The 26,729-nt window shown below is 44.3% G+C and overlaps 3 protein-coding genes across 4 annotated transcripts in view; 2 read left to right on the forward strand and 1 right to left on the reverse strand.

Moving 5' to 3' along the window:
- The window catches only part of LOC130380754 (transmembrane and coiled-coil domain protein 3-like), a 47,159-nt gene extending 34,790 nt beyond the window's left edge, over positions 1-12,369 (forward strand). For both annotated transcript variants that reach the window (XM_056588076.1, XM_056588077.1), the window contains exons 2-6: positions 2,694-2,867; positions 4,289-4,378; positions 5,014-5,825; positions 8,312-8,447; positions 11,624-12,369. In XM_056588076.1, the coding sequence (XP_056444051.1) occupies positions 2,694-2,867; positions 4,289-4,378; positions 5,014-5,825; positions 8,312-8,447; positions 11,624-11,938 (1,527 nt within the window). In that variant the 3' untranslated portion in view covers positions 11,939-12,369. The remainder of the gene's footprint in view (positions 1-2,693; positions 2,868-4,288; positions 4,379-5,013; positions 5,826-8,311; positions 8,448-11,623) is intronic.
- A 3,408-nt stretch (positions 12,370-15,777) lies between these two features.
- eri1 (exoribonuclease 1) lies at positions 15,778-21,579 on the forward strand. The gene is made up of 7 exons (XM_056588096.1): positions 15,778-16,321; positions 16,670-16,860; positions 17,354-17,570; positions 18,072-18,155; positions 18,288-18,397; positions 18,956-19,070; positions 19,976-21,579. The coding sequence occupies exons 1-7, from the start codon at positions 16,244-16,246 to the stop codon at positions 20,216-20,218; spliced, it is 1,038 nt and encodes a 345-aa protein (XP_056444071.1). The 5' UTR covers positions 15,778-16,243; the 3' UTR covers positions 20,219-21,579.
- LOC130380731 (laminin subunit beta-1-like) overlaps positions 20,791-26,729 on the reverse strand; it is a 48,725-nt gene continuing 42,786 nt past the window's right edge. Inside the window, exons 32-33 of the mRNA XM_056588040.1 lie at positions 22,211-22,370; positions 20,791-21,791 (exon numbers count right to left, since the gene is read on the reverse strand). Coding sequence (XP_056444015.1) covers positions 21,655-21,791; positions 22,211-22,370 — 297 coding nt within the window. The 3' untranslated portion in view covers positions 20,791-21,654. The remainder of the gene's footprint in view (positions 21,792-22,210; positions 22,371-26,729) is intronic.

Here is a 26,729-nt window from a genome sequence, read left to right on the forward strand (position 1 = left end):
TCTCAGTCTCTGTCTCTCTCTCTCTGGCTCTCTTGCTCTCTCTCTTTCTCTGTCTGTCTGTCTGTCTGTCTGTCTGTCTGTCTGTCTGTCTGTCTGTCTGTCTGTCTGTCTGTCTGTCTGTCTGTCTGTCTGTCTGTCTGTCTGTCTGTCTGTCTGTCTGTCTGTCTCTTGCTCTCTCTCTGTCTCTCTCTCTCTCTCTCCTGTGTGTCTTGAGTGCTGCTTGTCTATCTGTCTCTCGTTCTCTGTCTCTCTTTCTCTCTTTCTCTCCAGCACTCTCTCTCACTCTCTCACTACAGGAAAGATCATCTTGTTCTAGACAATATTCCTATGGTTACCCTCCGACTGATGTTAGAAATGCATGCACAGACACCTGCGTCTCTACAGAATGATTCATTCATAACAAGACCACCCCACTTTGTCTTTGGAGGGAATGAAAAAACAGACAAAGAGAGCTGGCAGCCGGCAAACAATCCTTTTTGTTCGCAACGTCATTAAGAGTCTATCACGATATTTGAATGATTTCCAAACACCGTTGTAAACAACATTATATTGAATAATATATTAACAAAAAAAATGGTGTAGGATTGGAACCAGTCGCTCTCATTTCCGTTCGCAAATTAAAATACGAAGTGAAAATACCTGGTTTCAAATCTCATTTGACCGGTCAGGAGTGTATCTCCATAATGTACTCAAGTGTAATTGAATTCTCGCCATGCCCTTCTCCAAAAGCAGGACAAGTGTGGCAGCAGAGTTATAATGCTGGATTCCTTACACGATTTCTGTCAGTAATGCAAACAGCACTAACATGGCCAAAAGATGAATTTATCAACACAAAGGGAAATCTCAAGTCTTTACATTTGCCATTTTATATAATGCACGGTAATCCTCTACATACCCAAGTAACTATACTTATATATATATATATATAAATATTCCGGCTGTATAATAGATGCAGTGTGGCATAAATAAACGAGGTACGATGCAGAGGCATTGGGTTTGCCGCGGCAGCTGGTTACAACAGTTATGACGAACCACACATCTGAAGAACAACACATAAAAGGCTTTGAATCGCTAACCCACCCGTCGCTGCTGTTGCTGGGGAAGAATCAAGGCCACCTTGGTGTTCCTTCAAAAGGATTCTTCCTTTTTATCACCGGATTTTGGGAGAATTGGGCCTTTCCTTTCAGGATGGCTCAGGGTTTTAGCGAAAGTCTGTGAAATGTGAAGCGACTGCAGACTTTTACTCCTTAGCAAAAACTGTGTGGAACAATATCCGAGGTAACTTTTTCGTGTATTTTTCTTATATAAGGCGTGCTAGAAGAATTGTTGTACTGTGTTGTGTAGCCAAACAAGCAAACACATAACACACATGAGGTTAGCTGACAAACAAGGTACACAAAATACACATGGTTTCCTGCCAAATAGGGAACACATAATAGACACACTGCTTACTGACAAACAGGGTACACATAAACACATTCAGGTTTCCTGCCAGATAGGAACACATAGGCTAGTACACATTAAGCTAACTGACTAACAGGATTAACATAATACACATGAAGGTTTCCTGCAAAACAGGGTAAACAAAATACATACAAAGGTCAACTGACAAACAGGCAACACACAATACACCCAAAGGTTTCCTGCCTGGATAGGAACGCAGGTTTTGTCATGGTGAGCTGTCCTAACATGATCTTGGCCCGGCTGGAAATAAACCTTGAGATTTTGATTACTTTTGTAATCCTGGGGCGATTGTTACTGTAACCGTTTCACTGCTTAAAATAATGTAAAATAAATAAACGTACAGTGAGGTAATAAAGAAGATAATTATAATAATAATGCATTTTATTTAGAGGCGCCTTTCAAGACACCCAAGGTCACCTTACAGAGCATACAGCAAAACAGAATAACACTCAAAAGAAGGGGGGGGGACCTCACTAACCACCACCAATATGTAGCACCCACTTGGGTGATGCACGGCAACCAATCGGCGCCAGAACGCTCACTACACACCAGCTTGGGGTGGAGAGTTAGGGATGAGGTGGAGAGTGAGGGAAATTCCCAGTAACATTCCGTCCAAGAAACATAGAAGACAGTGTGGGGAGACAGGACGGAGAGACTGTCATATATACAAAAAAAATATGACTAAATGAATAAAAGGGCCTTTGCAAATGCATGTACACACTAGAATGTACACACACAAAATAAGCATACACATTAAATATTCATTATGCAAAGTGGCTGACGAGAGTGCTGAGATATTTAACATGAGCGAGGTCTTCCCTGTATTCCCTACACACCTGCATACTGCATTCTCCCTTTGTGTGTAATGAATGTGATGTGTGTGTTCATACTGACCTGTGAATGTTTGTGTGTGTTTTTTTTATGTGTGTGTGTGTGTGTGTGTGTGCATGTGTCTGTGCGCGCGTGTCTGTCTGTCTGTCTGTCTGTCTGTCTGTCTGTCTGTCTGTCTGTCTGTGTGTGTCCGTGTGCATGTGTGCATGCGTCTGTGTGTGTGTCTGTGTGTGTGTGTGTGTGTGCGTGTCTGTGTGTGTGTGTGCGCCCTTGTGTGTGTGTGTGTGTCTGTGTGTGTGCGTGTCTGTGTGTGTGCGTGCGCCCCTATGTGTGTGTGTGTGTCTGTGTGTGTGCGTGTCTGTCTGTGTGCGTGCGCCCCTGTGTGTGTGTGTGTGCAGACGGACCGCGGGCTCTTCGATGGCGCTAACAGCCTCGTCCTGCCGGCGGGGCTGCGGCGCGGCGGCTCAGAGTCCAACCTGGACGTGGTGGACAGCGGCGGCGAGGGGGGTGTCGGCCTGGACTTCACCAAGGGCGCGCTGGCCCTCGACGGCCTGCAGCAGAAGATCCTCAAGGTCGGGCCCCCGACACACACACACACACACCTGAACACACACACACCTGAACACACACACACCTGAACATACACACCTGGACACACCCCCACCTGGACACACCCCCTCCTGAACACACCCCCACCTGGACACACACACACCTGGACACACCCCCACCTGGACACACCCCCACCTGAACACACACACACCTGGACACACCCCCACCTGGACACACACACACCTGAACACACTCCCACCTGGACACACACACACACCTGAACACACACACACCTGAACACACCCCCACCTGGACACGACCCAACCCGAACACAACCACGACCCCCGTCGACTTAAAGGGGGAAGACAGCAGGAATATACTGGAAGGAGGGGGTGAAGTGATGGGGGGGGGGGGGGGGGGTGGAGGACAAGGTGGAGGAGGAGGCAAAGGAGATGCGGGGAGATGGTGGTGTTGAGGGAGGCGGAGCGGGGGGAGATGAAGGAAGGCAGGTGGAGGGGAAAGGCGGTGAAGGGAGGAGGAGGAAGGGGGGAGGTGGTGGGAGCAGGAAAGGTGGAGGTAGGTGAAGAGTGGAGGTGCAGGGAGGGGTGAGGAGGACGGTTGGAGGGAGGTGTATGGAGCAGGGGGAGGTGGCGTAGAGGAGGGGTGGTGGAGGTTAATGGAGGACGAGGAGGGCTAGGTTTATAAATACTCCTATACTGGCGTCGTATGGGAGACATATGGTCGGGTGGTGATCCTGCGATCACACACCGCATCACATGATCGTCTCGTGGTTCTCTACCACGGGTTCCCTGAGGTATAGAGGGAGAGGGGGGAGGGAGGGGAGGGAGGGAGGGAGGAGGGGGGGAGGGGGAGAGGGAGGGGGGGAGAGGGGGGAGGGAGGGGGGGGTTTGATACATGCTGTGTGATGCTGTCTCTTATCTTCTCACCACACCGTCAAAGCCCAAAAGCAGCAACACCAACAGTTTTCACAGCGATGACGTGGTGGGAATGACTCCTCACCCTTAAACTTTGTCTGAGCAACCACAAACTGACGTAGATCGCGGATTGACCCCAGTTTAAGTGGTTCTACTTTTAAACCAAGCTTGAACAAAAAGACAGCACAGCCCTGCATTCTCTAAAACATGATCTAATCCTAGCTATCTTTGTTGTACAGGGAATGGGTTAACCATTTCATTGTTAAGACACTGTTTCTATGAACATCCTTACTGTACCAGCTGAGATATATCGTTGTTTCTCTGTTTTCTCCTGTATTTATATATTGTACTGTATGTATTGAAGGTCGCTTTGGATAAAAGCGACATTAAGACAATAAAGAAATGCCATATATTTCACCAGCTTAAAATCGCTCAAACGCCCTGAATCTAAACCTCAACCTGCATCCGAATCATCTCTACCGATAACCCCCCCATCATCCAACCCTCAGGTGACGGAGCAGATCAAGGTGGAGCAGACCGCACGCGACCAGAACGTGGCGGAGTACCTGAAGCTGGTCAACAACGCAGACAAGCAGCAGGTGATTCAGACTTCCTCCTCAAATACTCTTTTATACATCAATCAATCCTTCTGTTAAAACAACAACTTAAAGATCTAGTGCAAGATTTATTTCTTAAAATGTCTCCAAGTGATGACATTTGGGATATATTTATGTAGCATCTTTGTAATATATGTGTGCTTTGTCTTCTGTCACGCTTGATACTATCAATTGTGGCTACTGTTTCATGTTAATGTTTATCTATCGATGCTTTATGTCTCATATGTATGTCTACATGTTTGTCTATTGTTGCTGTCTATGTTTAGTATATGCTACACGTGAACCTCCTAAGAAGGCGCAATTTAATTGGTTTGCTATCTCGGGATATTGGGCCATATCCCATGACTGAGATCTCAAACTCGGGGTATTGTTTTCACGCGTGACGGTCGTCTCGTCTCGCTAATAAAAAACAAATAACCCGCTAATAAAAACAAGTAAATCCCAGCAAAAAGTGTTATCTTGTTTGTTTTTGGAGTGTTCTCGTGTAGTATATACTAAAACAATTATTCACCGGTCCCTAGGTGAATAATTGTTAAAAATGTCCTCTTTTCCTTAAATGATGCAAAAAGAATTTCATCCCAAACTGACCAATAAAGTTGTATCGCACCGTATCGTAGGTCGGCCGCATCCGCCAGGTGTTCGAGAAGAAGAACCAGAAGTCTGCGCACGCCGTCGCGCGGCTACAGCGCAAGCTCGAGCAGTACCACCGCCGCGTGAAGGACGGCGAGGGCGGTGGCGCTAAGACGGGCCCCCGGGAGCCCGCACCCCCCGGTAGCGCTAACGGTAGCGGTAGCGGCGGGAGTAGCGGCGGCGGCGGCGGCGGCGGCGGCGGCGGCGGCGGCGGCGGCGGCGCTAGCCAGAAGGAGTCCGGCGGGGGGAGCCGCAGCAAGGAGGGCAGCCTGCGGGACGTGAGCTCCACGGGGCGCCACCACCCCCCCCAGCACCACCCGGCGCTGGACAAGGTGAAGACCATCGGGCCGGGGGTGTCGCTGTCGCCGCCCTTCTTCTTCAACAAGTCGCGGGAGATCGCCAACCTGATCCGCAACAAGTTCGGCAGCGCCGACAACATCGCCCACCTCAAGAGCTCCATGGAGACGGGGGCGGGGCTCCAGGCGGCGGGCGGGGCGGCGCGCGCGCTCAGCGGCAGCGCCAACACGGTGGCGTCCCGGGCGCCCAAGTACACCAGCGACGACGAGTGCTGCTCCACGGGGACCTCGGCGTCGGCCGACTCCAACGGCAACCGCGGCTCGGGGGCGGGGTCGGCCGGGAGGGCGGAGTCCCAGGGGGCGCGGCTGGGCGAGGTGCTGGAGGTGGTGCGGGAGATCCGGGAGGCGCAGGCCCAGCTGGCGGAGGACATGGAGGCCATGAAGAGCCAGTTCAAGCAGGACTACGGCTACTTCACCCGCACCATCCAGGAGGAGAGATACCGGTGAGTGGGCGGGGGAGAAGCTCTGTGTGTGTGTGTGTGTGTGTGTGTGTGTGTGTGTGTGTGTGTGTGTGTGTGTGTGTGTGTGTGTGTGTGTGTGTGTGTGTGTGTGTGTGTGTGTGCGTGCACATGCACAGGCACGCACGCATGTATACGCGCAAGCACACTGACATACAGGCACGCACGCGTGCATACGCACACACACACGTGCGCACAGAATCGCACGCACACGCACATACGTACAGACATCAACACGCGCATGCACACAAACACACATACACGTACGCACACTTACGCTCGCACACGCATTACACACACACATAAAAATGCACACACAAACACCACACACACACAAATACACGCGCTACATACACGCACACACACATGCAGGCACGCAAACAAACACACGAACAAACACCCAACTCTCCTCTTCTATTAAATTGCCCCTAATCGTTTTTCAAACCTCTCGGGAGTTTCAACGGGAAAAGCTGTCAAAAGACGGGGCAGGCGTCGATGCGTGGTCCTTGGTTCCACTGTGAGATTGAACAGCACCCGGGGGACGTGAGTTTGGGGTTCTGTTGAACAGCGATGGTCCTCGAAGTGCCTACTGAGTGAAACGGTCTTCATCAAGTTGAAAATAACCAAATAACACTCTGAAGCGCTTAGCCATCAGCGGTGAGATGATTACATCTATTCAAGTTTGTTAAACAGCCGTTAAAGTTGGATTTTACCCAAGCCTTTCTTATGATCCGAACCATTTAACTTCCAGTGTGAGACTTGTGCTACAGTGTTTTAGTGTGAACACAATAAAGCACACGCACGCACACTGCCAAACACACACACACGCACACACACACACAGACAGACACACACACACACAGACAGACACACACACACACACACACACACACACACACACACACACAAACACACACACACACACACACACACACACACACACACACACACACACACACACACACACACACACACACACACACACACACACACACACACACACAATTACGCCTTTTCGGTGTACCCTGTTCTTTGTTTCCACCTACTCCCAGCCGTATGTTTCTGTTTGACTCTCTCTCTCCTCTCTCTCTCTTCTTCTTCTGCTCGTGCACTAATGTCTTACACTCTGGCTGCGTTCCAATTCTAATTATACAATAGGCGATTCCCATCGGCCCCCTCGCTTCCTTAACTTCGAATAGTAGGCCAGAGGAGCACACTAAAGCTGTCACCGAAGCGGCTTCGGACCAAGACTACGTCGGTGTCCTACACTGGAAGTGCTTTGTAGTGAATGCCTCCAGGCCCAACAGGAAGGGATCTTCAAACGGGGCTGCCATAACCTTAACCTACCTCTGGGTTTCTGTGTGTGTCTGTGTGTGTGTTACTACGTTTGTATCACTTTGCACTCATGTGTGGATGTGTGTGGCCGATCCTTTTGCCTGTAGATCTATCTGTGTTTTTTCCACTATGTCCTTAGACATGTGTTGAAGTCCGACGGTCGTGATTGGCCCTGATATCAACAGTTATCGTTCCCTTTCATCCCACTGGGTTGGATATCTTATTCCAACACTTTTTCCTTGGTCCCTAACGGTTACTGCTCAGCTGCTCAAGTGAAGGGCCACCAAGCACTAGGACGGAACGAAGATTGCGTGTGTTGTTGGAACTCACCCCCAGCTCACGTTCACTCTCATCCCACTGAGGCAGCTGTCCCATTCCAACACTTTTTACCGCTACTATCTGTCTTGTGCGTATAGCCAACAAGCGCAAGGCCATAACAAAGCTTTTGTGTGTTGGAACTCACCCCGTCTCGGTGTGTGTTTGCGGTGGTCAGGTACGCTATTGCCCGTCTCCTTGAGTGTACACAGTCAACAAACGCTAGGACGTAACAAAGCCTTTGTGTGTTGGAACTTGCCCTTTTTGCGGGGGTCAGTTATGCTACTGCTGCTCGTCTCGAGTTCTATAGCCAACAAGCACTAGGATGAAGCAAAGCCTTTGTGTGTTGGAACTCACCCCGTCTCGCCCTTGGTTTCGGGGGGGGTCTAGAATGCTACTGCTCGTCTCCTCGAGTGTATAGCGAATAAGCAATCTTCACGCGTGTGGTTTCTGACATACGTCAGACGTGTGTTGATAGAAAAAAAAATCGACACTTTTTTTAATTTATATCTACCGTATTACTATTTTTACACAAACACCAGAAACCCACCCTCTTGAAGATTGCTTAAAAATAAAGTGATTTGGAGTTATTTTGACTGGGAGAGTACCTCTGCCCTATCGGACGTTCCTTCATTCAGGTGGGGGGTTAACCGCGGCAAGATGGCGGCGGCATCGACGCATACGTTCCACTGAACAGCACAGCTCAGGCGATATCGAGCCAACGTCTATATATATATCTACGGCCAACAAGCACTAGGACGTAACGAAGCCTTTGTGCGTTTGGAACTCAGCCCGTCTCGCCCTGTGTTTCCGGGGGTCAGGTATGAGCGGCTGGAGGACCAGCTGAACGACCTCACAGAGCTCCACCAGCACGAGACCATCAACCTGAAGCAGGAGCTGGCCGCCATCGAGGAGAAGGTGGCCTACCAGGCCTACGAAAGGGCCCGCGATATCCAGGTACGGGGGGGGGGGGGGGGAGGACCGGCTACAGTAGCTACATTTATCATAGAGACTCACAATAAGTACACTTGTTAGAAGAAAGAGAAACCGTGAGGTAAGGTTCATAGAAACAAGTGCAAGGCACTAACAATCTCTAGGTTAACCCATTCCCTGTATACAACACCGATAGCTAGGATAAGATGCTACATGATGCTAAGTACTATTTTTTCAAGTGCAAGGACGTACAATAAGAGCATAAGAGGGCTGTGGGGGGGAGCTACATGCTACATTGCATCCAATGGCCATAGCAATTGTAAATAACTTTATTTGTATAGCGCCTTTCTTACACTCAAGGACGCTTTGCTAAAACGGATCTATTCAAGCAAACTTAATAATAAAACATAGATAGTATTTTGTATTGTATTGTGTTTTATTATTTATTACTATCAGGCACGGTTTTTGACCGTTAATGTTATTACATTATTTTATTATTAACCGTTTTATTGTGATTATATTATGACATAATATATTATTATATTATTACAGTTACCAAATCGAGATTGTGGAAATATTTTAGCTTCAGGAGTTTTTTGCAAAACAATAGATATAATAAAAAGAAATTGGCAGACCCTGAAGGAAATGGGCGGGCAGAAATAAGATGGTAATAAGTTGAGCCTCTCGGTTTGCGGTGACTCACGGAGCTACCCGCTCACGAGGTATGTAAATCAGGAAGCATATTGCCGCTCTCGTTGTGAGCGTGAGAAGTGGGAGAAGTTTAATCCTGCGGATGCCTCCAGGCCCAACACGAGCCAATTCTCAAACGGGGCCGCCATGACCTTAACCTAACTCTGTGTGTGTGTGTTTGTTTATGTGTGTGTGTGTGTGTGGTTCTGTGTGTTACTACGTTTGCATCAATTTCCACTTATGTGTGGGTGGGTTTAACGCATACGCTCACTGTCAATCTATGTGTGTGTGTGTGTGTGTGTTTATGTGCGTTTGGATGTGTGTATGTATGTACTCCTACGTTTGTGTGTGTGTTTTTCTGTACATCTACGTGCGTGTGTGTGTGCCTGTGTGCGTGTCAGCCTTTGCGTGGGTGTGTGTATGTGTGTGTGTGTACGTCTCCATGTGTGCGTGCTTGTGTGTGTTTGTGTCTGTGTGTGTGTGCATGTGGGTGTCTGTGTGTCTGTCCATCTCCATGTGTGTGCTTGCTTGCGTGCGCATGCCTGTGTCTGTACGTCTCCGTCTGTGTATGTGTGTGCACGTATGTGTATGTACTTCTCCATCTGTGTGTGTGTTTGTGTGTCTTTGCCTGTGTGTGTACATCTCCGTCTGTGCACGTGTGTGTGTGTGTGTGCGCGTGTGTGTGTGTGTGTGTGTGCCAGGGATGTGTCACTTCACCCACCACTGTGTCGGGTAATACTTTCCAGTCAGTTCCGATCAAATTTGGATATTTAATACATTCGTCATACGGCGCTGCACAGTTCCACAACCATTACTGTCAACATCCGGCCCCCTTCTACTTCTACGCCTCTCTCGCTGAACTGCGGCTGTCAACATCCGGGATAATATACCGGTAACAGCTCTCAAGTCTCACGCATTCGGCGAGAGACACACGGAATTCGGAAAAAGAGCGGTATGGAAGCGCACAATAATTTGCAGTGTCAGAATTCTGAGAATTTAGTCAGCCTTTCAGATTTCTCAGAATTCTCTGAAACGGCAAATTGCGCTACTACTAGCGAACTACTTTCAGCGTGACTGGAGAGAACTTCCTTAAATTAACCTTTAATGCTAGATTTGCATGAACGCTATTGTGTCAATTAGTTTGGTTCTCTTTCATGGAAGCAGGAAGTGGGAGATTCCTGGGGCTTGCCCCATGAATTCAACCCGTGCACACGCTCACACGCCACTCTTCGTATTTCTCACGCAGAGAAATTACCAGGATAGCGCCCACCAATTTGGGCCACTATTTAACAGTGTTACAGTTAGGAATCAAATGTGTTTCCCGTACGTAGGGTAGGCCTAACCATACGTCCTCTTTTGCCCGGACATGCCCTCTTTTTGAGACACTTTTAAAAAATGTTTTGCAGAATTTCAAAATCGTCCGGGATTTTATTAAAGCCTCATACATGTTCACATTGAATTTGCGTTGCGTTTCTCTGGGTCGTTCACAAACTAGTTAGGCTACGCCCTCCCCTACTCAATTCTGTTCGCTTTGCATTGGTGGAAGTGAGTAGGGGGAGTGGTTAAGTAGAGCCTTCAGATTGGACGTTTTGACCTACTCAGTTACCGTCGTGTTTTGTATTTTTTTTTTTACCATTATTGTTTTATAGGGACAAACATTAACAAATTTCTCCTACAGGGGATTGATAAAGTTCTATCAAGACTATTGAAAAGAAAGAAACGCTTGGTCATACTTTACACACTTTACCACAGCATTGGCCTACTGAATGCCACAGACATATTTTCAGCATTGGACTGAATGCCACATAAATATATAATTATGTTTTTGCACGTTTGCAACGTTTAAAAGTTCAGGGTATAAAGTTCAAGTATATGCCTCTACTTGTATTGCTTAAGCCAATAGCCTTTTAAGGCAGTGTTTTTTTCTGAATACTAGTGTTAAGGGCCAATAATCCTTACTATCATACGTTAGTTACCATGTCTGTGGACACATTTGTATGCAGGCACATGTAAATATAACAAAAACGAATTGACTTATGATGGTGTAGCCATGCATGTTGTTTTATTGTTAATGTGTCAATTTGTATTTTATTGAAAATACTTTGTATAAATGAATTATCCCCAAACTTGTCATCGTAACACCTTTGAAATGAACATGATTTAACATGGCAGATACCTGTGTATTGTTTATCGGTAAGAGTGCAACGTTTTCAACTCAGTTCCTTGGTAGAACCTACTTACAGTAAAAATCAGTTCTAATGGAAAAAAAGATGTGTATGAAAAACTTTTCTTATCTATTGTTACTATTATGTTGTTTAAAAAGTACTAATTAAAAAAAAAAGAAAAAAAAAAAAGTACTAATTAAAAAAAATATAGATATATATATAGCGTATAAAAAGTGGCTGTTAAAAAAGATGAGTGGCTGGTAGATTTTTAAATCTACCTGCCTGCCACAGTGGCTGGTGGGCAAAAAAAGTGAATTTCCATCCCTGGTGTGTGCGTGTGTGCAGGAGGCGCTGGAGTCGTGCCAGACGCGCGTGTCCAAGCTGGAGCTGCAGCAGCAGCAGCAGCAGCAGTCCACCGCCCAGCCGGAGAGCGCCGACGCCAAGGTGCTCCTCGGCAAGTGCATCAACATCATGCTGGCCATCGCCACGGTGATCCTGGTGTGCGTCTCCACTGCCGCCAAGTTTGCCGCGCCCCTGCTGCGCAGCCGGCTCCACCTGGGACTCACCTGCACCGCGCTGTCTCTGCTGGCGCTGGTGTGGCGGCACTGGGACAACCTGCAGGGGGCGCTGGAGCGCACGCTGCTGCCGCCGCCGCGCTGACTCGTGTGTGCGTGTGCATGTGTGTGTTTGTGTGTCGGGATGGACCCCGCACACAGACATGCGCACGCAGACCTTTGAACTATAAACACACACACACACTCACTTGTCTTTGTGGGGACACAGGATTACCTGGCAGCCACACACTTAAGGGACGTCACTTTAGAAACACTACAGATTTTGGGGACACTGCTTTCGAGCACATTGTGATTTTGTTTTATTGCGTTCCTATTTCGAGGTTGTTGTGTAACCGTGAATCACCCCGGAGGTAAGCACCCGGAAAGTGTTAAATTATTTCCAAAGTGAAACTAATGGTTCTCTTTCTAATGAGCTGTTTTTTCCGTATTCTTTTATGTCCCCAATAAGGAAAGTGTGTTTGCGCAGGAGAACGGGAACAAATCAATGCAACGTCTACACCTCATAGTGATCTGTGACCCGGGGGGGGGGAGGGGGGGGGGGAGGGAGGGAGGGAGAGAAGAGGAAGAGTTATGTATTGTAGCCTTACATCAGCCCTAATGAACAGACATTATAGGGAAGCGGTTGTGCTCGGTTATTTTCTAATTTAAGAGAGTACTGCTTCAGACGCACATTGCGAAAATAAATTGCCGGTCTGCAACTTCAATTCCGTTCCCTTTCCTAGAAATCTTGCACCGTTGACGTCATTGGACCAGTGGTCAGAGATTTGCGTTCTCCGTTAGTTATTCCTGACCATCCCTCGAAGGAGTTATCCCCCACTCTGCGTTCCTCCTCAGGATTTCTTCCTTGCTGATTAAGGGCGTTTTCTCTTGCCCTCTTTGGGAGCTTAGGTCAGCGGGTGTCTTAAATATTTGGCCGCTTAAGCCCTTTGAGACTGTAATGGTGATTAGGGCTATACCAGTAAAAAGTTTGATTTCATTTAATTTAATTCAATTTAATACTCAAAATAGGAGCAAAGACATCGATAGTCCAACCTTTCCCCAAATGTATCTTGCTCTTCTAAATTAGATAAAGCTGATTGGAACGGCTTTCAATTATCATGAAACGCAAACTTTGTTGTTTTGGGGAGATGTTGGGGATGGAGTCAGAAGCAGCCAGGTGGCGAAGCATGATGTGATATCTGTCTGTACGTGTCTAAAAAGCGGTGTTGACACCACTAAGACCTACAGCTGCTCGACAAGTGTATTCAAGCCTATGACATGCATCTCAAGTATGTTTGGAGCAAAACTCTGGGAGGGTGTTTCTGTTTTTCCGAAAACGCCCCAAAACCCTGCCCTCAAGTTTTAGAAACACTATCTTTAAGAGGGGGTGTTTATACATCTAATTATATCATGAATCTCACTACAACGTTGATGAATGCATAACTAGTTCTATGTATTTCATGTACGCATCGGTTGAATTTCTCACCATTCTCTCCCAAGAACAAAAAAATGACATCGGCACACATTTTTGGAACAGAAATCTGAAAAGAATGTATTTTTGAGGGAGTAAGGTGAATATCTTTTGTAGCCCCAAAACTGTGGAATTACATACCAGCCGGATTAGATTTGAAGACAAGGACACATCTTTCCAATTTCTAAATGGATATTATTGTGTGTGGTGCTCTGTTTTTATCTGTTTGTCTGCCTGCTTGTTGTGAGTCAATATATATGGAAAAGTGTGGGGAATGTTTCAATCCACTGGCTTTGGTTTGTGTGAATCGTTGTGTCGTGGTGGAGATCCTTTTGGTTTGGTTTGGGTGTCGTCAAAGTGTGCTCTCTCTCGCTCCAAGACTCTAGTGGGCATCTGGTGTCCAGTTTGTCTCTTGACCTCTCTCTATCTCTGTTTCTGGGTGGGATGGGGAATCTGCAAAATGTATTTTGGGTGCTCAATAAAAATCTAATTAGCTCGGGAAGTGAGCGGGAACGTTTTTCTGCAGAAGGGGCAGTGACCGTAAAATAACTGCCGGAAGTGAGTTGCCTTTTTTATTTCTTTCATTTTCATTTTTTGTATTTACTTTCAGTCTCACTATTTTTCTGCCATTCTTCCTCCTTTCATGATTTTTTTTTTTTATAAAAAATCTTTTGTGGGAAAGCCTTTTGTCCGAGCAGACGAAGCAGAATGACTCCTGCAACCCCCGCCCCACCCCCCCCCCGACTTTCATCCGCCAAACCACCTCTTGCATCATTCTTTCATCATGTGTTTCCAGTTGGATTGTTATTGGTTTTGGGGATTAATCAATCACTGAAAACACTTTGTCTTTGCAATTCTGTGCTCCAAACGGCTTATCTCTGTCTTTTTGTTCATATCTATCTATCTATCTATCTATCTCTTTTAAGTTCTATACTTTTAATTCCGATGCTTGTCTCTGGGAATGTCCTTTCTGTTTGTTGTTGCATCGTTTGCAACTCTGGTTCTCCCTCTTTTTCAAACTACTAAATAAATCCTTATTTGTTTTCTAAAGAAGATGCTCATTCATTCCGGTTTTCTCGTTATTTGATTAGTTCCTTCGATTCGAGCTGCTAAAGTATTTTACAAGAATAAATGTCCCCAGTTTTGTAGAACGCAGACCTGAAGGTAGACCATAAAGTAAAAGAGTTTCTAGAAATAAAGGAAAGGTGTTTCGTTATCAACACAACAAAAACTAACAACAGAAAGACCAAAAGTAAAGTACAAACTCCTCTTACAGTGCTACCTTTATATAATACACATTTATAAATATGTAAAACTTTGTGAAAAAAGGTAATAAACGTTGAATTATTCAATACCTGGTGGGCTGTGATGGTTAGGTCATTTCAGGGTTAGTCGGCTGTTTGTGATTCAGGTCTACAGGCGGTACTTTTCTTTTGCTGTCCCTGTAGAGGGGTCTTTGACCCTCACGTCATGGCAGGTTTATTATTTATTAAACACTGGCTTCAGGGATATCAGGTGGTCTAAACAGAGGTCTGATATAAAGTTACTGCACTGAACTGCACTCTTCACAACGGACGGCACACTGTTTGGAAATAACACCAACCATGTTGTGTAAATCTATGATTAAAAACGTTTATAATTACGATAGTATTGACATTCAAATGAAGCAGGCCTAGTCTAATGTAGCGGGAAGCACTGGGACCACGACTTAACCAACATGGAGTCCTATTATTCCTAAGTATTGTGTTCGATGTTTACACTCAATGTTTACCGGGTTTCCTCGGCTTTACCCTCTCAAAAACAGGTTATTTTGGGATCCTGATTTGCGTGTAGCTGTGAATGTCTAATTACCTGCGTTGGGCTAACGCCCCAGTGCGTCTGCGTGTGTACCGCCCGTTGAGAACTATGATGAGACGTTAATGTAAACAGTTGTTTTCTTAACGATCGAGTGCAAAACTCATATTAATTGACATGTTTACTTGATTTGAAATGCCAATCGGTTCCGCCCTGCCCTGCGGGCCATGGATCATGGACCTAGATCCAAACCATCCACTGCAAACTGAGGGGACACCGCCACCTGCTGGCGGTATCGGTGTAGTGACAAGTGGTACAAGATTGTCAAGTATGGCCTTCAATTAGGAACAATTCAGAGTCAAAGCAGGGATAGACATGAGCAAACACTGTGAGTGTGCCGGGTTCCCTTTTCATAAATGTACATAGGGACACAAAACTATTATACACGTGAATCTCTCGGATTTAGATAAATAGAGTAAACTTCCGCCCTGTAATGATTTGATTTAATCTTTAAGTAATTTATTTAGCAGACGGGCAAAACAACAAAAAATAGCTTTTCAAATAAGGCATGTTGGATCAATGCACGAAACACTTTTCCTTTAATTAAACTTGGAGTGAAATCCTCTTTAATTTTTATCTTTTTATTTATGAAGGTCTTTTAAAAAATATATCTAAATTCAGGTCAGAAACCAAAGAGCCTTCGGTCCCGAAAGATCAACGTCCTTGCAGTCCTCGCGGGACGCTCAAGCACAAACGCGCTCTGAGATTCGAGGCGCGCCTCCTCACATCGTCACTTCCGAGCGGAAGTAGTCAGAAGCGCCGCGAAAAGTTTCTTGTGTTGTGGTGAACAAGGACGTGTAGCAGTGAGCAGCCGGTCGCACTTGTTAATAACCCTACAATCCTTTCCGCTTTGCGCTCGATTTTTGAACGATCCGAGACCCAAACTCGGAAGACGGAGACGCAATATTTAAATTCTAAGTATTATTGTGTCGGAGAACGTCGGATAGACGACCACAGCAGACCACAGCGCTAGTATAAAGGGGGTGAATTAGCCAGTATGCTAATCAGTGATTTGTCATTACGTCACTGAGACCCCTGGACCCGCTGATACCCTGACCTGCTCCTCTGAAAGCCCCCTATCCCGACATGGACGACATCAAGGAGAACCTCAACGGTCTGAACCTCAATGGGACGATGACCAACCCAGCCGGTGGAGAGGATAAGGTGGGTGGTTATTGATCCGGTGCCTTACACATCAGGATCCGAAGCAGAATTGCTTTTATTATATCTTATTGAGCGTGAGTTAAATTCGTAGGCTTGAACAGCCACATAGCGGCAACAATACAATATATAGTAAACAGAGAAGTCAAAATAAAGATATGTAAAGAATAAGTGATAATAAAAATAAGTATCAGCAAGATCACAATGATAAATAATACTATTAATTAAGGAAGTAATAATAAGATAATTCAATAATAAGTAAGTCAGTCAGGATTGTCATCTTGTTGTCATCCTGCTTTCAGTTCATATGGACTAATGAATTCTCACCTTTTTTAATTTCCTCCCTACCAGCCGGAGTCCTGTAGGAAGACGAGCACCTCAGAGGACCCTGAGAGCCCCGGGACCACCGGGACCCCCCTCCAGGCCCCCAGTGACTTCAGCGACCCGGTCTACAAGGAGATCGCCCTGGCCAACGGCCACATCAACAGGATGACCAAAGATGAGCTGCGGGACAAACTCTCAGAGCTGATGCTGGACACACGGTATGGTTGACAATGGCGTGATAAAATGGGACAAGATTGTTTTGTTTTTATTACGACAGACTTTACGGTAACCCCGCCAAAATAAGACGCAGAACCGTAACTTTCCTCCATATTTGATGAGGGAGTAGACTGGACCGTCGAGTTATTGCAATATAACGTAATCGTAGGCGTAATAAAATAAGGCATTCAAGGTTTCCTAAAGTAAACTGATATATCGATATTTGAAATGGGCTAGAGCTTGACCTATATGTGATATGAACTATAGAAGACTGGTCCCTTCCAGAAACCAATAAAACGTTTCAAAGCAAGGCCCAAATCCACCAGAGCGAATTGGTGAATAAAAATAAAAAGAATAATAATCGTTTCAACTCCATTTTATAAATTTGGAGATAATTCGTCCAAACAATCGAAATCACGATCAAAAATTTGATTAATAGCCCCACCCTAAACTCTACTTCAAACCTGTCCTCCTCGTGTTCCTCAAACCACACAGAGGCGTGAAGGACGTGATGAAGAAGCGGCTGAAGAGCCACTACAAGAAGCAGAAGCTGATGGCGTCGGTGGCGGACGGCGGCCCCACGGACACCTACTACGACTACATCTGCGTGGTGGACTACGAGGCCACCTGCGAGGAAGACAACCCGCCCGAGTTCCAGCACGAGATCATCGAGTTCCCCATGGTCCTGATCAACACGCACACCCTGGAGATCGTGAGTGTGTGGGGGACGTTCTCGTAGGACCATAAGTCCATATCTCCTAGTTCACTAGAGTTCACCTGGACTCTGGAAATTTTCAAAACGGCTCGTAAAGGCTCATATTGTAACGTATAGTATGTCGCCTTTAAAAATAGTACTTAGCATTGTGTTGCGTATTATCCTAGCTATCTTTGTTGTGTACGGAGAATGGGTTAACATAGAGATTGTTAGTGCTTGGCATTTGTTTCAATGAACATCTTTATTGTACCAACTGAGATATATTGTTTCTTTCTTCTGACAAATGTACGTATTGTAAGTCGCTTTGGAAGTGTCTGCTAAATGCCCTAAATGTGAATGTAAATATAAAAAAAAAAATTGAGATACAATACCGTTTCAAAGACTAGAAACAAAGGATAAGGTTGACTTTCTGCCTAGTCATACGGGAATATGTCCGGTAACGAATTGAGTTTTTTTCTGAAAGTATTTAAACGATAATGTTCCTTCGTTTTTTCACAGGAGGACACGTTCCAGGAATACGTGAGGCCGGAGGTGAACTCTGAGCTGTCGGACTTCTGTGTTCAGTTAACAGGAATCACGCAGGTTGGGTTTAAAAAAAATCACCTTTTTAATCAAAATAACATTCCATGCTGCAGCGCCGCTTTAAAAGTAAGAGTTTATAAACCCTGTCTGTGTCGGAATATTAAGTTTGAAACACAACGTTTTGTCTGACAGAAAATGGTGGACGAGGCTGACACCTTCCCTGCGGTCCTGCAGAGAGTTGTGCTCTGGCTTCAGGAGAGGGAGCTGGGGACCAAGCACAAATACGCCATGCTGACCGACGGGTGAGAACAGGGTGGGAATCACAGGGCACCTCGCCATGCGATACGATACATGGCCCACCATACCGATAATATCGCGATACAGCGATTCTGCGATGATGGGCAATCCTACAACGATACATCACAAAATATGTCTTAACTATGGATACAAATTGACCATGAAAAAGGATTGACATGCTGGATTTCTGTCTTTAGTTAAATTCCGTTCAAGTTTCCCTCGTTCATGTGTTGAGCGCCACCTGGAGGAGCAATGAAGTAGTGTTGCTCGCAGCTGGGAAATCTGTTTAAAGCACCTTGTCAAAATGTCAATTTGGGGCATCCCGGTGGAACATTGGGTAGAGCACGTACCATTAAATGTATAAATATTTGGTGCCAGTGTATCTTATCGATGTTTTGTCCCACCCCTAGTGTCATGGAGTTGGTCAACGGTTGTTTTCCGTTGGAGTTGGTTTCCAACGGGATGTGACTGTACCTGGTTTCCCTGTGCTCCATGCTGGCGTCTTGTGATTGGCTGACCGCTCCCGGGTGTATTTTAATCCCAACGGGTTCTCTCCTCCTCAGCTCCTGGGACATGAGCAAGTTCCTGAACATCCAGTGTCGCGTGAGCCGGATCAGGTATCCCCCGTTCGCCAAGAAGTGGATCAACATCAGGAAGTCCTACGGCAACTTTTACAAGGTGCGTCTTGGTGACCGCTACTCCTGTTGAATGTGAATGTGAACCTGCCATGATTGAATGTTATTAATCATGCACACGACCACTGTGATAGTCGTACACACGTTATACGTTGGTCAGGTTCACCTGCAGGTTTTACTATCAATCAAGATCCCCGAATACTATAAAGTCAGAAGAATAATGCAAAGAACTTTATGCTCTGGTTGTATAACAACTGTATGACATCTACTATAGTGCTTTTATAATTAAATAAATTAATAATTCGCATGTGGGAAGTCTAAACTAAATCTGGAGCCGGGGTTTGTTCCCTGAGTTTGAACATAGATTATCCTTGATTACTTGCTCTCAAATTATTAATACATTAATTATTTAGCAGATGATTTTGTCCAAGGCGACTTACGTTAAGTGCGTTCAACATAAGGATAACCCCCCAGAAATTGAATCATCCGATCGCATACAACTTAAAATAATGAGCAAAGCATCTGCCCTGATATAGCAACAAGAGATTGATAAATGTGACGAGGACCGTGAACCGTCTCCTGAATCAAAAGAGCCGGGCTTGATCCCCATTGGTCATCCAGCCCTTCCTTGTTATTGTGCCGCTAACTCCCCCCCCCCACACCAGGCTCCGAACCTATGAAAACCAATCATTCAGTGTGGCAGCCCCCACCCTCTGCAACTCTCTCCCCCCTTGATATCCGAAAGGCCTCATCTCTGGCCACCTTCAAAACTCTCCTCAAAACCCGCCTCTTCAAACTTAACAACTCTGTGACCCCCCCCCCCCCCAGCGCCTCTTGTTTGTCGGCTCGTCTCCATGTGTTATTTTTGATTTAGTTAGTTTATTATCGATGTCCCCGCCCACGGACCATAGCCCCCAGTCTAAGTTATTGTTGTTGTTGGGCTCCCAGGTGCCGCGCACGCAGACCAAGCTCAGCACCATGCTGGAGAAGCTGGGCATGCGCTACGAGGGCCGGCCCCACTCGGGCCTGGACGACTCGCGCAACATCGCCCGCATCGCCGTGCGCATGCTCAAGGACGGCTGCCAGCTCCGCGTCAACGAGCGCATGCACGCCGGACAGCTGCTGTCGGTGCCTAACTCCGCCCCCATGGAGGGGGCCCCGCCCCCGCTTAACCCCCGCACCCGGGAATGACCCGACGGGTTGAAGAACGGACTACCGGGAGAAGGGGGGGGGGGCGGTGCTTTAAGAGCTTGTCGCAGGGAGGGGCGACAACCCCAGACACTGCCACAAATCCATTTCCGAGGTCTACGAACTTCGGAAAGGAATTGAAACGTCCGAAGCACTTTTACGATGGTTGTGATGCGGTCGATACGCCGCTTAGACCTGCGGGGTCGGCGTTGTTATCGGAGGCACAACAACGCCATTTTTTGCTGCTGTTTCTCCCACTCTGCTAAGGTTCATTGCCGCTCAGGGCCGTTCAGGGCCGCCACAGTGCCATAACTCCCACAGTCGCTATGGAAACGTGATTAGGTTTCTGTTCATCTGCTTGTTTTTCTCTCCCTTAACATGTAAACCTGGCAGAGTTAATCCACATTTTGATTTATGGTCGTCAATCGATTTGATTTGGCGTGCAATCATTTAAGAAGTCAAGATTCAGTAGGTTGTGATTTCATGTTTGTCCCAACAGTTGATCTTGGTCTTTTTTCCGTGTGAATTCTGACTTCGGCTTTGCGTGCTTTGAGAGGTGTGCTAGTTTTTTAAGGACACTGAATGAGTTTTTAAGCGGTCCCAACCTGGTTTGTTTATACAGAAATAAATGGACTCCAAACAGCCATTGTCCGTTTTATTTCCCTCCTCTGAAGGTACTGAATATTTCTGTTTCGTCATTTCCTTTGAGTTTTCAGTTTTACTGCATGTGTTTAGATGTTGTTGAAGACAATAAGTCTTGAATTGCAATGTGTTTAAGCCAGTGGACCCAAAGTTTATTTTGTCGACACGAACTGAACTGAAAAAAGTGTCTTAGTGTAGACTGGAACGTTGATATGAAATGGCCAGGTGGAAATTCATCCCAGCATGTTCGAATGTCTGTCATTTTGTTATGTCACAAATCCAAAAACACAATGAGATGCAGCATAGTTTTATTTAATGGAAATTGTTAATTTAATAGAGCCATTACAGGAATGATCTGCATAATCTCTTTGGTCCATGCAACATTTTTGTTGAGTTTATTAAAAACAACGTGATGGAATATGTGCAATCATACTGTGCTATATATTATATATTTTTCAGTGGTCATTCCTATGGTGTTCATTGGTCCATTTTGCAATTAGAATAAGGTCAATATAACACTTATGGCACCACAGTCCTGTCTTGGTCTGGCTACAAACCATTGGTCTTCAATTTAGGAGCAACATTCTTTGCCATGTAAATAAAAAATAAACTAGCTTATACGATGGATACAAAAATTGTAACCTTTTACACTTCAATTATGGGCCTCCTTCCCCCTAGCGGCCATCTTGGCTCCATCGTGGTAATCTCGAATTGAAGATGGCCGCAACGAACGAGGCATTCGACGGAATCGTGGGCGCGCCTGAGCCCCGCCGCCGCCGCGGTCGTCATGGCGACGATCAGAGGCAGGTGCTGTAGAGCGTGACCTTGTGGCTGATCTCGTCCATCACCTTGCGCACAGTCTGCTCCAGGAGGGCGAGCTCCTCCGCCTTGTCCTCCAGGGTGCGCTGGTTCACCTCGTAGGACCGCTCCAGTTCTGAGGGGAGGAGTCACACTTGATGTACGCACTTAGTGTATTTTAAACGGTTCCTGTTGGTTGTCAGTTGAGGTCATGGGTAGGTAGGGAATTTATTTTATTTTTTTATTTTATTTTTTCCAGCGGCAGTGAATGATAGGTAGGTTGTTTTCATTTAAAAACGAGAAAATTCGCTCATCCATGTACAGAATGAAGAAGGTGCTGTACCAAAACCTAATTATAGTTAGCATCAAAAAAAAAAATATATATTTAAAGCTCATAAAATAATTTGGGTCGCACATAAATTGACAGGGTCGGTCGGAAACCGGAACCAAACAAAAATTTTTTTTAGGCCTAAAGAAGCGTCTGCTAAATGACATAAATGTTAATTTGATCCGTATAAAGTCTGGGGATGGGGGGGATGGGGGATGAGTGCTCACCTCGTAGCCTCTGGAGCTTGTCGCTGCTCTGGGCCAGCAGCTCCTTGGCCTCCGTCTGCAGGGCGTCTGCCCTCCGTCTGGCCTCCAGCACCACCTCCCCCTTATCCTCCACCAGCTCCTGGGCTCGGCCGTACTGCTCCGTCACCGCCCCGTCGAACTCCTGCAGGAGGAAACCGCCGTACGCACACAGAACGCCGTGAATGCTGGGTAATGATTGGAATGGGATTTCAAACTATTGTTTTGGGTTAGGGTTTAATTAAACCAGGATTTGGACTGGGATCAAAACTGGTGTTGTGGTTTAGGGTTTAAACAAGTGTTTGGACTGGGATTAAACGCGGGAAAGTAATAAGGGAAAATCATCATGGGAAAAAAACATAAGGGGTAACACTGTCGTTTTTATCAAATGAAACGTAAAAATAACTCGTTTTTTTTTTATCTGTGGTCATGAAAAACCCATAAGGGGTAAAACTGTTGAAAAGTATCGAATAAAACATAGGGGGTAACACCAGGGACGCGCGAAGTCAGTCCAAGGGGGGGGGGGGTGCTGAGAGAGAGTCTATATAATGTCGTCATAATAAATGCTGCGCAACGATATTCAGCTATCGACAGTTCTGCGTTGTGCGTCATAGCCTACGTCAGCCTACTCAGACAATGTTCTAAATAAAATGAAATGATAATATGATAAATATCATAAAAAGGGTGGATGTCAATAATTTAAAATTAAAATTCAATAAAAATAAAAAAAAAGGATTGATTTGTTCAGAAAACCTTCTCACTTGCAGTTACAGCCAGAGGCCGCCAGTGGGGGGGGTGCTGCAGCCCCCTAAGCACCCCCACTTCCCGCGTTCCTTATGTTTTTTTTCATGACGACCAATAAAAAACAACAGTGTTACCCCTTATGTTTTTTTTCATGACGACCAATAAAAAACAAAAGTGTTACCCCTTATGTTTTTTTTCATGACGACCAATTAAAAACAACAGTGTTACCCCTTATGTTTTTTTTCATGACGACCAATAAAAAACAAGTGTTACCCCCTTTATGTTTTTTTTCATGACGACCAATTAAAAACAAAAGTGTTACCCCTCATGTTTTTTTTCATGACGACCAATAAAAAAAGGAACAGTGTTACCCCATGTTTTTTCTCATGACGACCAAAAAAAACAACAGTGTTACCCCCTTTATGTTTTTTTTCATGACGACCAATAAAAAACAAAAGTGTTACCGACAGTGGTTTCCCCTTATATTTATTTCATGACGGCCGATAAAAAACGACAGTTACCCCTCATGTTTTTTCCATGTTGACCAATAAAAAACGACAGTGGCACCCCAGTCAACGTTTTTGCAGGGACCGGAACATGAGCTGTTTAGAGTGTTAACCTCCGAACTTAACAATGCACCATCAAGTCACCAGTTATAGTCATCACAAAGGTTATACTTGACTTTATAATTCGCATGAAATAAAGATAAGAAACTTCCAACAGATGTCATCAACCGGACTTGAACCCCGGTCTCCAGGGGGTTAGGCAGAGTGCACCCCACTGCACCACTGAGGCGATGACGATACACAATAATAATAAAATGTATTTGTGTATTTCTATTATTTCCCTTACGTTTTTTTTCAAGACGACAAATAATAAACAACAGTGTTACCCCTTATGTTTTTTTTCATGACGACCAATAAATAACAACAGTGTTACCCCTTATGGTTTTTTTCATGACGACCAATAAGAAACAACAGTGTTACCCCTTATGTTTTTTTTCATGACAACCAATAAAAAAAGGAACAGTGTTACCCCCTTTATGTTTTTTTTCATGACGACCAATAAAAAACAAAAGTGTTACCCCTTATGTTTTTTTTCATGACGACCAAAAAAAACAAGTGTTACCCCCTTTATGTTTTTTTTCATGACGACCAATAAAAAACCAGTCTTACCCCTTATGTTTTTTTTCATGACGACCAATAAAAAACAAGTGTTACCCCTAATGTTTTTTTTCATGACGACCAATAAAAAACAACAGCGTTACCCCTTATGTTTTTTTTCATGACGACCAAAAAAAACAACAGTGTTACCCCCTTTATGTTTTTTTTCATGACGACCAATAAAAAAAAAACAGTGTTACCCCTTATGTTTTTTTTCATGACGACCAATAAAAAAAGGAACAGTGTTACCCCTTATGTTTTTTTTCATGACGACCAAAAAATACAACAGTGTTACCCCCTTTATGTTTTTTTTCATGACGACCAATAAAAAACAACAGTGTTACCCCTTATGTTTTTTTTCATGACGACCAATAAAAAAAGGAACAGTGTTACCCCATATGTTTTTTTTCATGACGACCAAAAAAACAACAGTGTTACTCCCTTTATGTTTTTTTTCATGACGACCAATAAAAAAAGGAACAGTGTTACCCCTTATGTTTTTTTTCATGACGACCAAAAAATACAACAGTGTTACCCCCTTTATGTTTTTTTTCATGACGACCAATAAAAAACAAAAGTGTTACCCCTTATGTTTTTTTTCATGACGACCAATAAAAAACAACAGTGTTACCCCTTATGTTTTTTTTCATGACGACCAATAAAAAAAAGGAACAGTGTTACCCCATATGTTTTTTTTCATGACGACCAAAAAAAACAAGTGTTACTCCCTTTATGTTTTTTTTCATGACGACCACTAAAAAACAAGTGTTACCCCTTATGTTTTTTTTCATGACGACCAATAAAAAAACAGTGTTACCCCTTATGTTTTTTTTCATGACGACCAATAAAAAACAAAAGTGTTACCCCTAATGTTTTTTTTCATGACGACCAAAAAAAACAACAGTGTTACCCCCTTTATGTTTTTTTTCATGACGACCAATAAAAAACAACAGTGTTACCCCTTATGTTTTTTTTCATGACGACCAATAAAAAAAGGAACAGTGTTACCCCTTATGTTTTTTTTAATGACGACCAAAAAAAACAACAGTGTTACCCCCTTTATGTTTTTTTTCATGACGACCAATAAAAAACCAAAGTGTTACCCCTTATGTTTCTTTTCATGACGACCAATAAAAAACAACAGTGTTACCCCTTATGTTTTTTTTCATGACGACCAATAAAAAAAGGAACAGTGTTACCCGTTATGTTTTTTTTCATGACGACCAAAAAAAACAAAAGTGTTACCCCTTATGTTTTTTTTCATGACGACCAATTAAAAACAACAGTGTTACCCCTTATGTTTTTTTTCATGACGACCAAAAAAAACAAGTGTTACCCCCTTTATGTTTTTTTTCATGACGACCAATTAAAAGAAGAGGTACCCCTTATGTTTTTTTTCATGACGACCAATAAAAAACCAGTGTTACCCCTTATGTTTTTTTTCATGACGACCAATAAAAAACAAAAGTGTTACCCCTAATGTTTTTTTTCATGACGACCAATAAAAAACAACAGCGTTACCCCTTATGTTTTTTTTCATGACGACCAAAAAAAACAACAGTGTTACCCCCTTTATGTTTTTTTTCATGACGACCAATAAAAAAAAAACAGTGTTACCCCTTATGTTTTTTTTCATGACGACCAATAAAAAAAGGAACAGTGTTACCCCTTATGTTTTTTTTAATGACGACCAAAAAAAACAACAGTGTTACCCCTTATGTTTTTTTTCATGACGACCAATAAAAAAAGGAACAGTGTTACCCCTTACGTTTTTTTTCATGACGACCAAAAAATACAACAGTGTTACCCCCTTTATGTTTTTTTTCATGACGACCAATAAAAAACAAAAGTGTTACCCCTTATGTTTTTTTTCATGACGACCAATAAAAAACAACAGTGTTACCCCTTATGTTTTTTTTCATGACGACCAAAAAAAACAACAGTGTTACCCCCTTTATGTTTTTTTTCATGACGACCAATAAAAAAAAAACAGTGTTACCCCTTATGTTTTTTTTCATGACGACCAATAAAAAAAGGAACAGTGTTACCCCTTATGTTTTTTTTAATGACGACCAAAAAAAACAACAGTGTTACCCCTTATGTTTTTTTTCATGACGACCAATAAAAAAAGGAACAGTGTTACCCCTTACGTTTTTTTTCATGACGACCAAAAAATACAACAGTGTTACCCCCTTTATGTTTTTTTTCATGACGACCAATAAAAAACAAAAGTGTTACCCCTTATGTTTTTTTTCATGACGACCAATAAAAAACAACAGTGTTACCCCTTATGTTTTTTTTCATGACGACCAATAAAAAAAGGAACAGTGTTACCCCATATGTTTTTTTTCATGACGACCAAAAAAAACAACAGTGTTACTCCCTTTATGTTTTTTTTCATGACGACCACTAAAAAACAAGTGTTACCCCTTATGTTTTTTTTCATGACGACCAATAAAAAACCACAGTGTTACCCCTTATGTTTTTTTTCATGACGACCAATAAAAAACAAAAGTGTTACCCCTAATGTTTTTTTTCATGACGACCAAAAAAAACAACAGTGTTACCCCCTTTATGTTTTTTTTCATGACGACCAA

The sequence above is a fragment of the Gadus chalcogrammus genome, chromosome 4 (genome assembly GCF_026213295.1).
Source record: "Gadus chalcogrammus isolate NIFS_2021 chromosome 4, NIFS_Gcha_1.0, whole genome shotgun sequence".
In the NCBI taxonomy this organism is placed as follows: Eukaryota; Metazoa; Chordata; class Actinopteri; order Gadiformes; family Gadidae; genus Gadus; species Gadus chalcogrammus.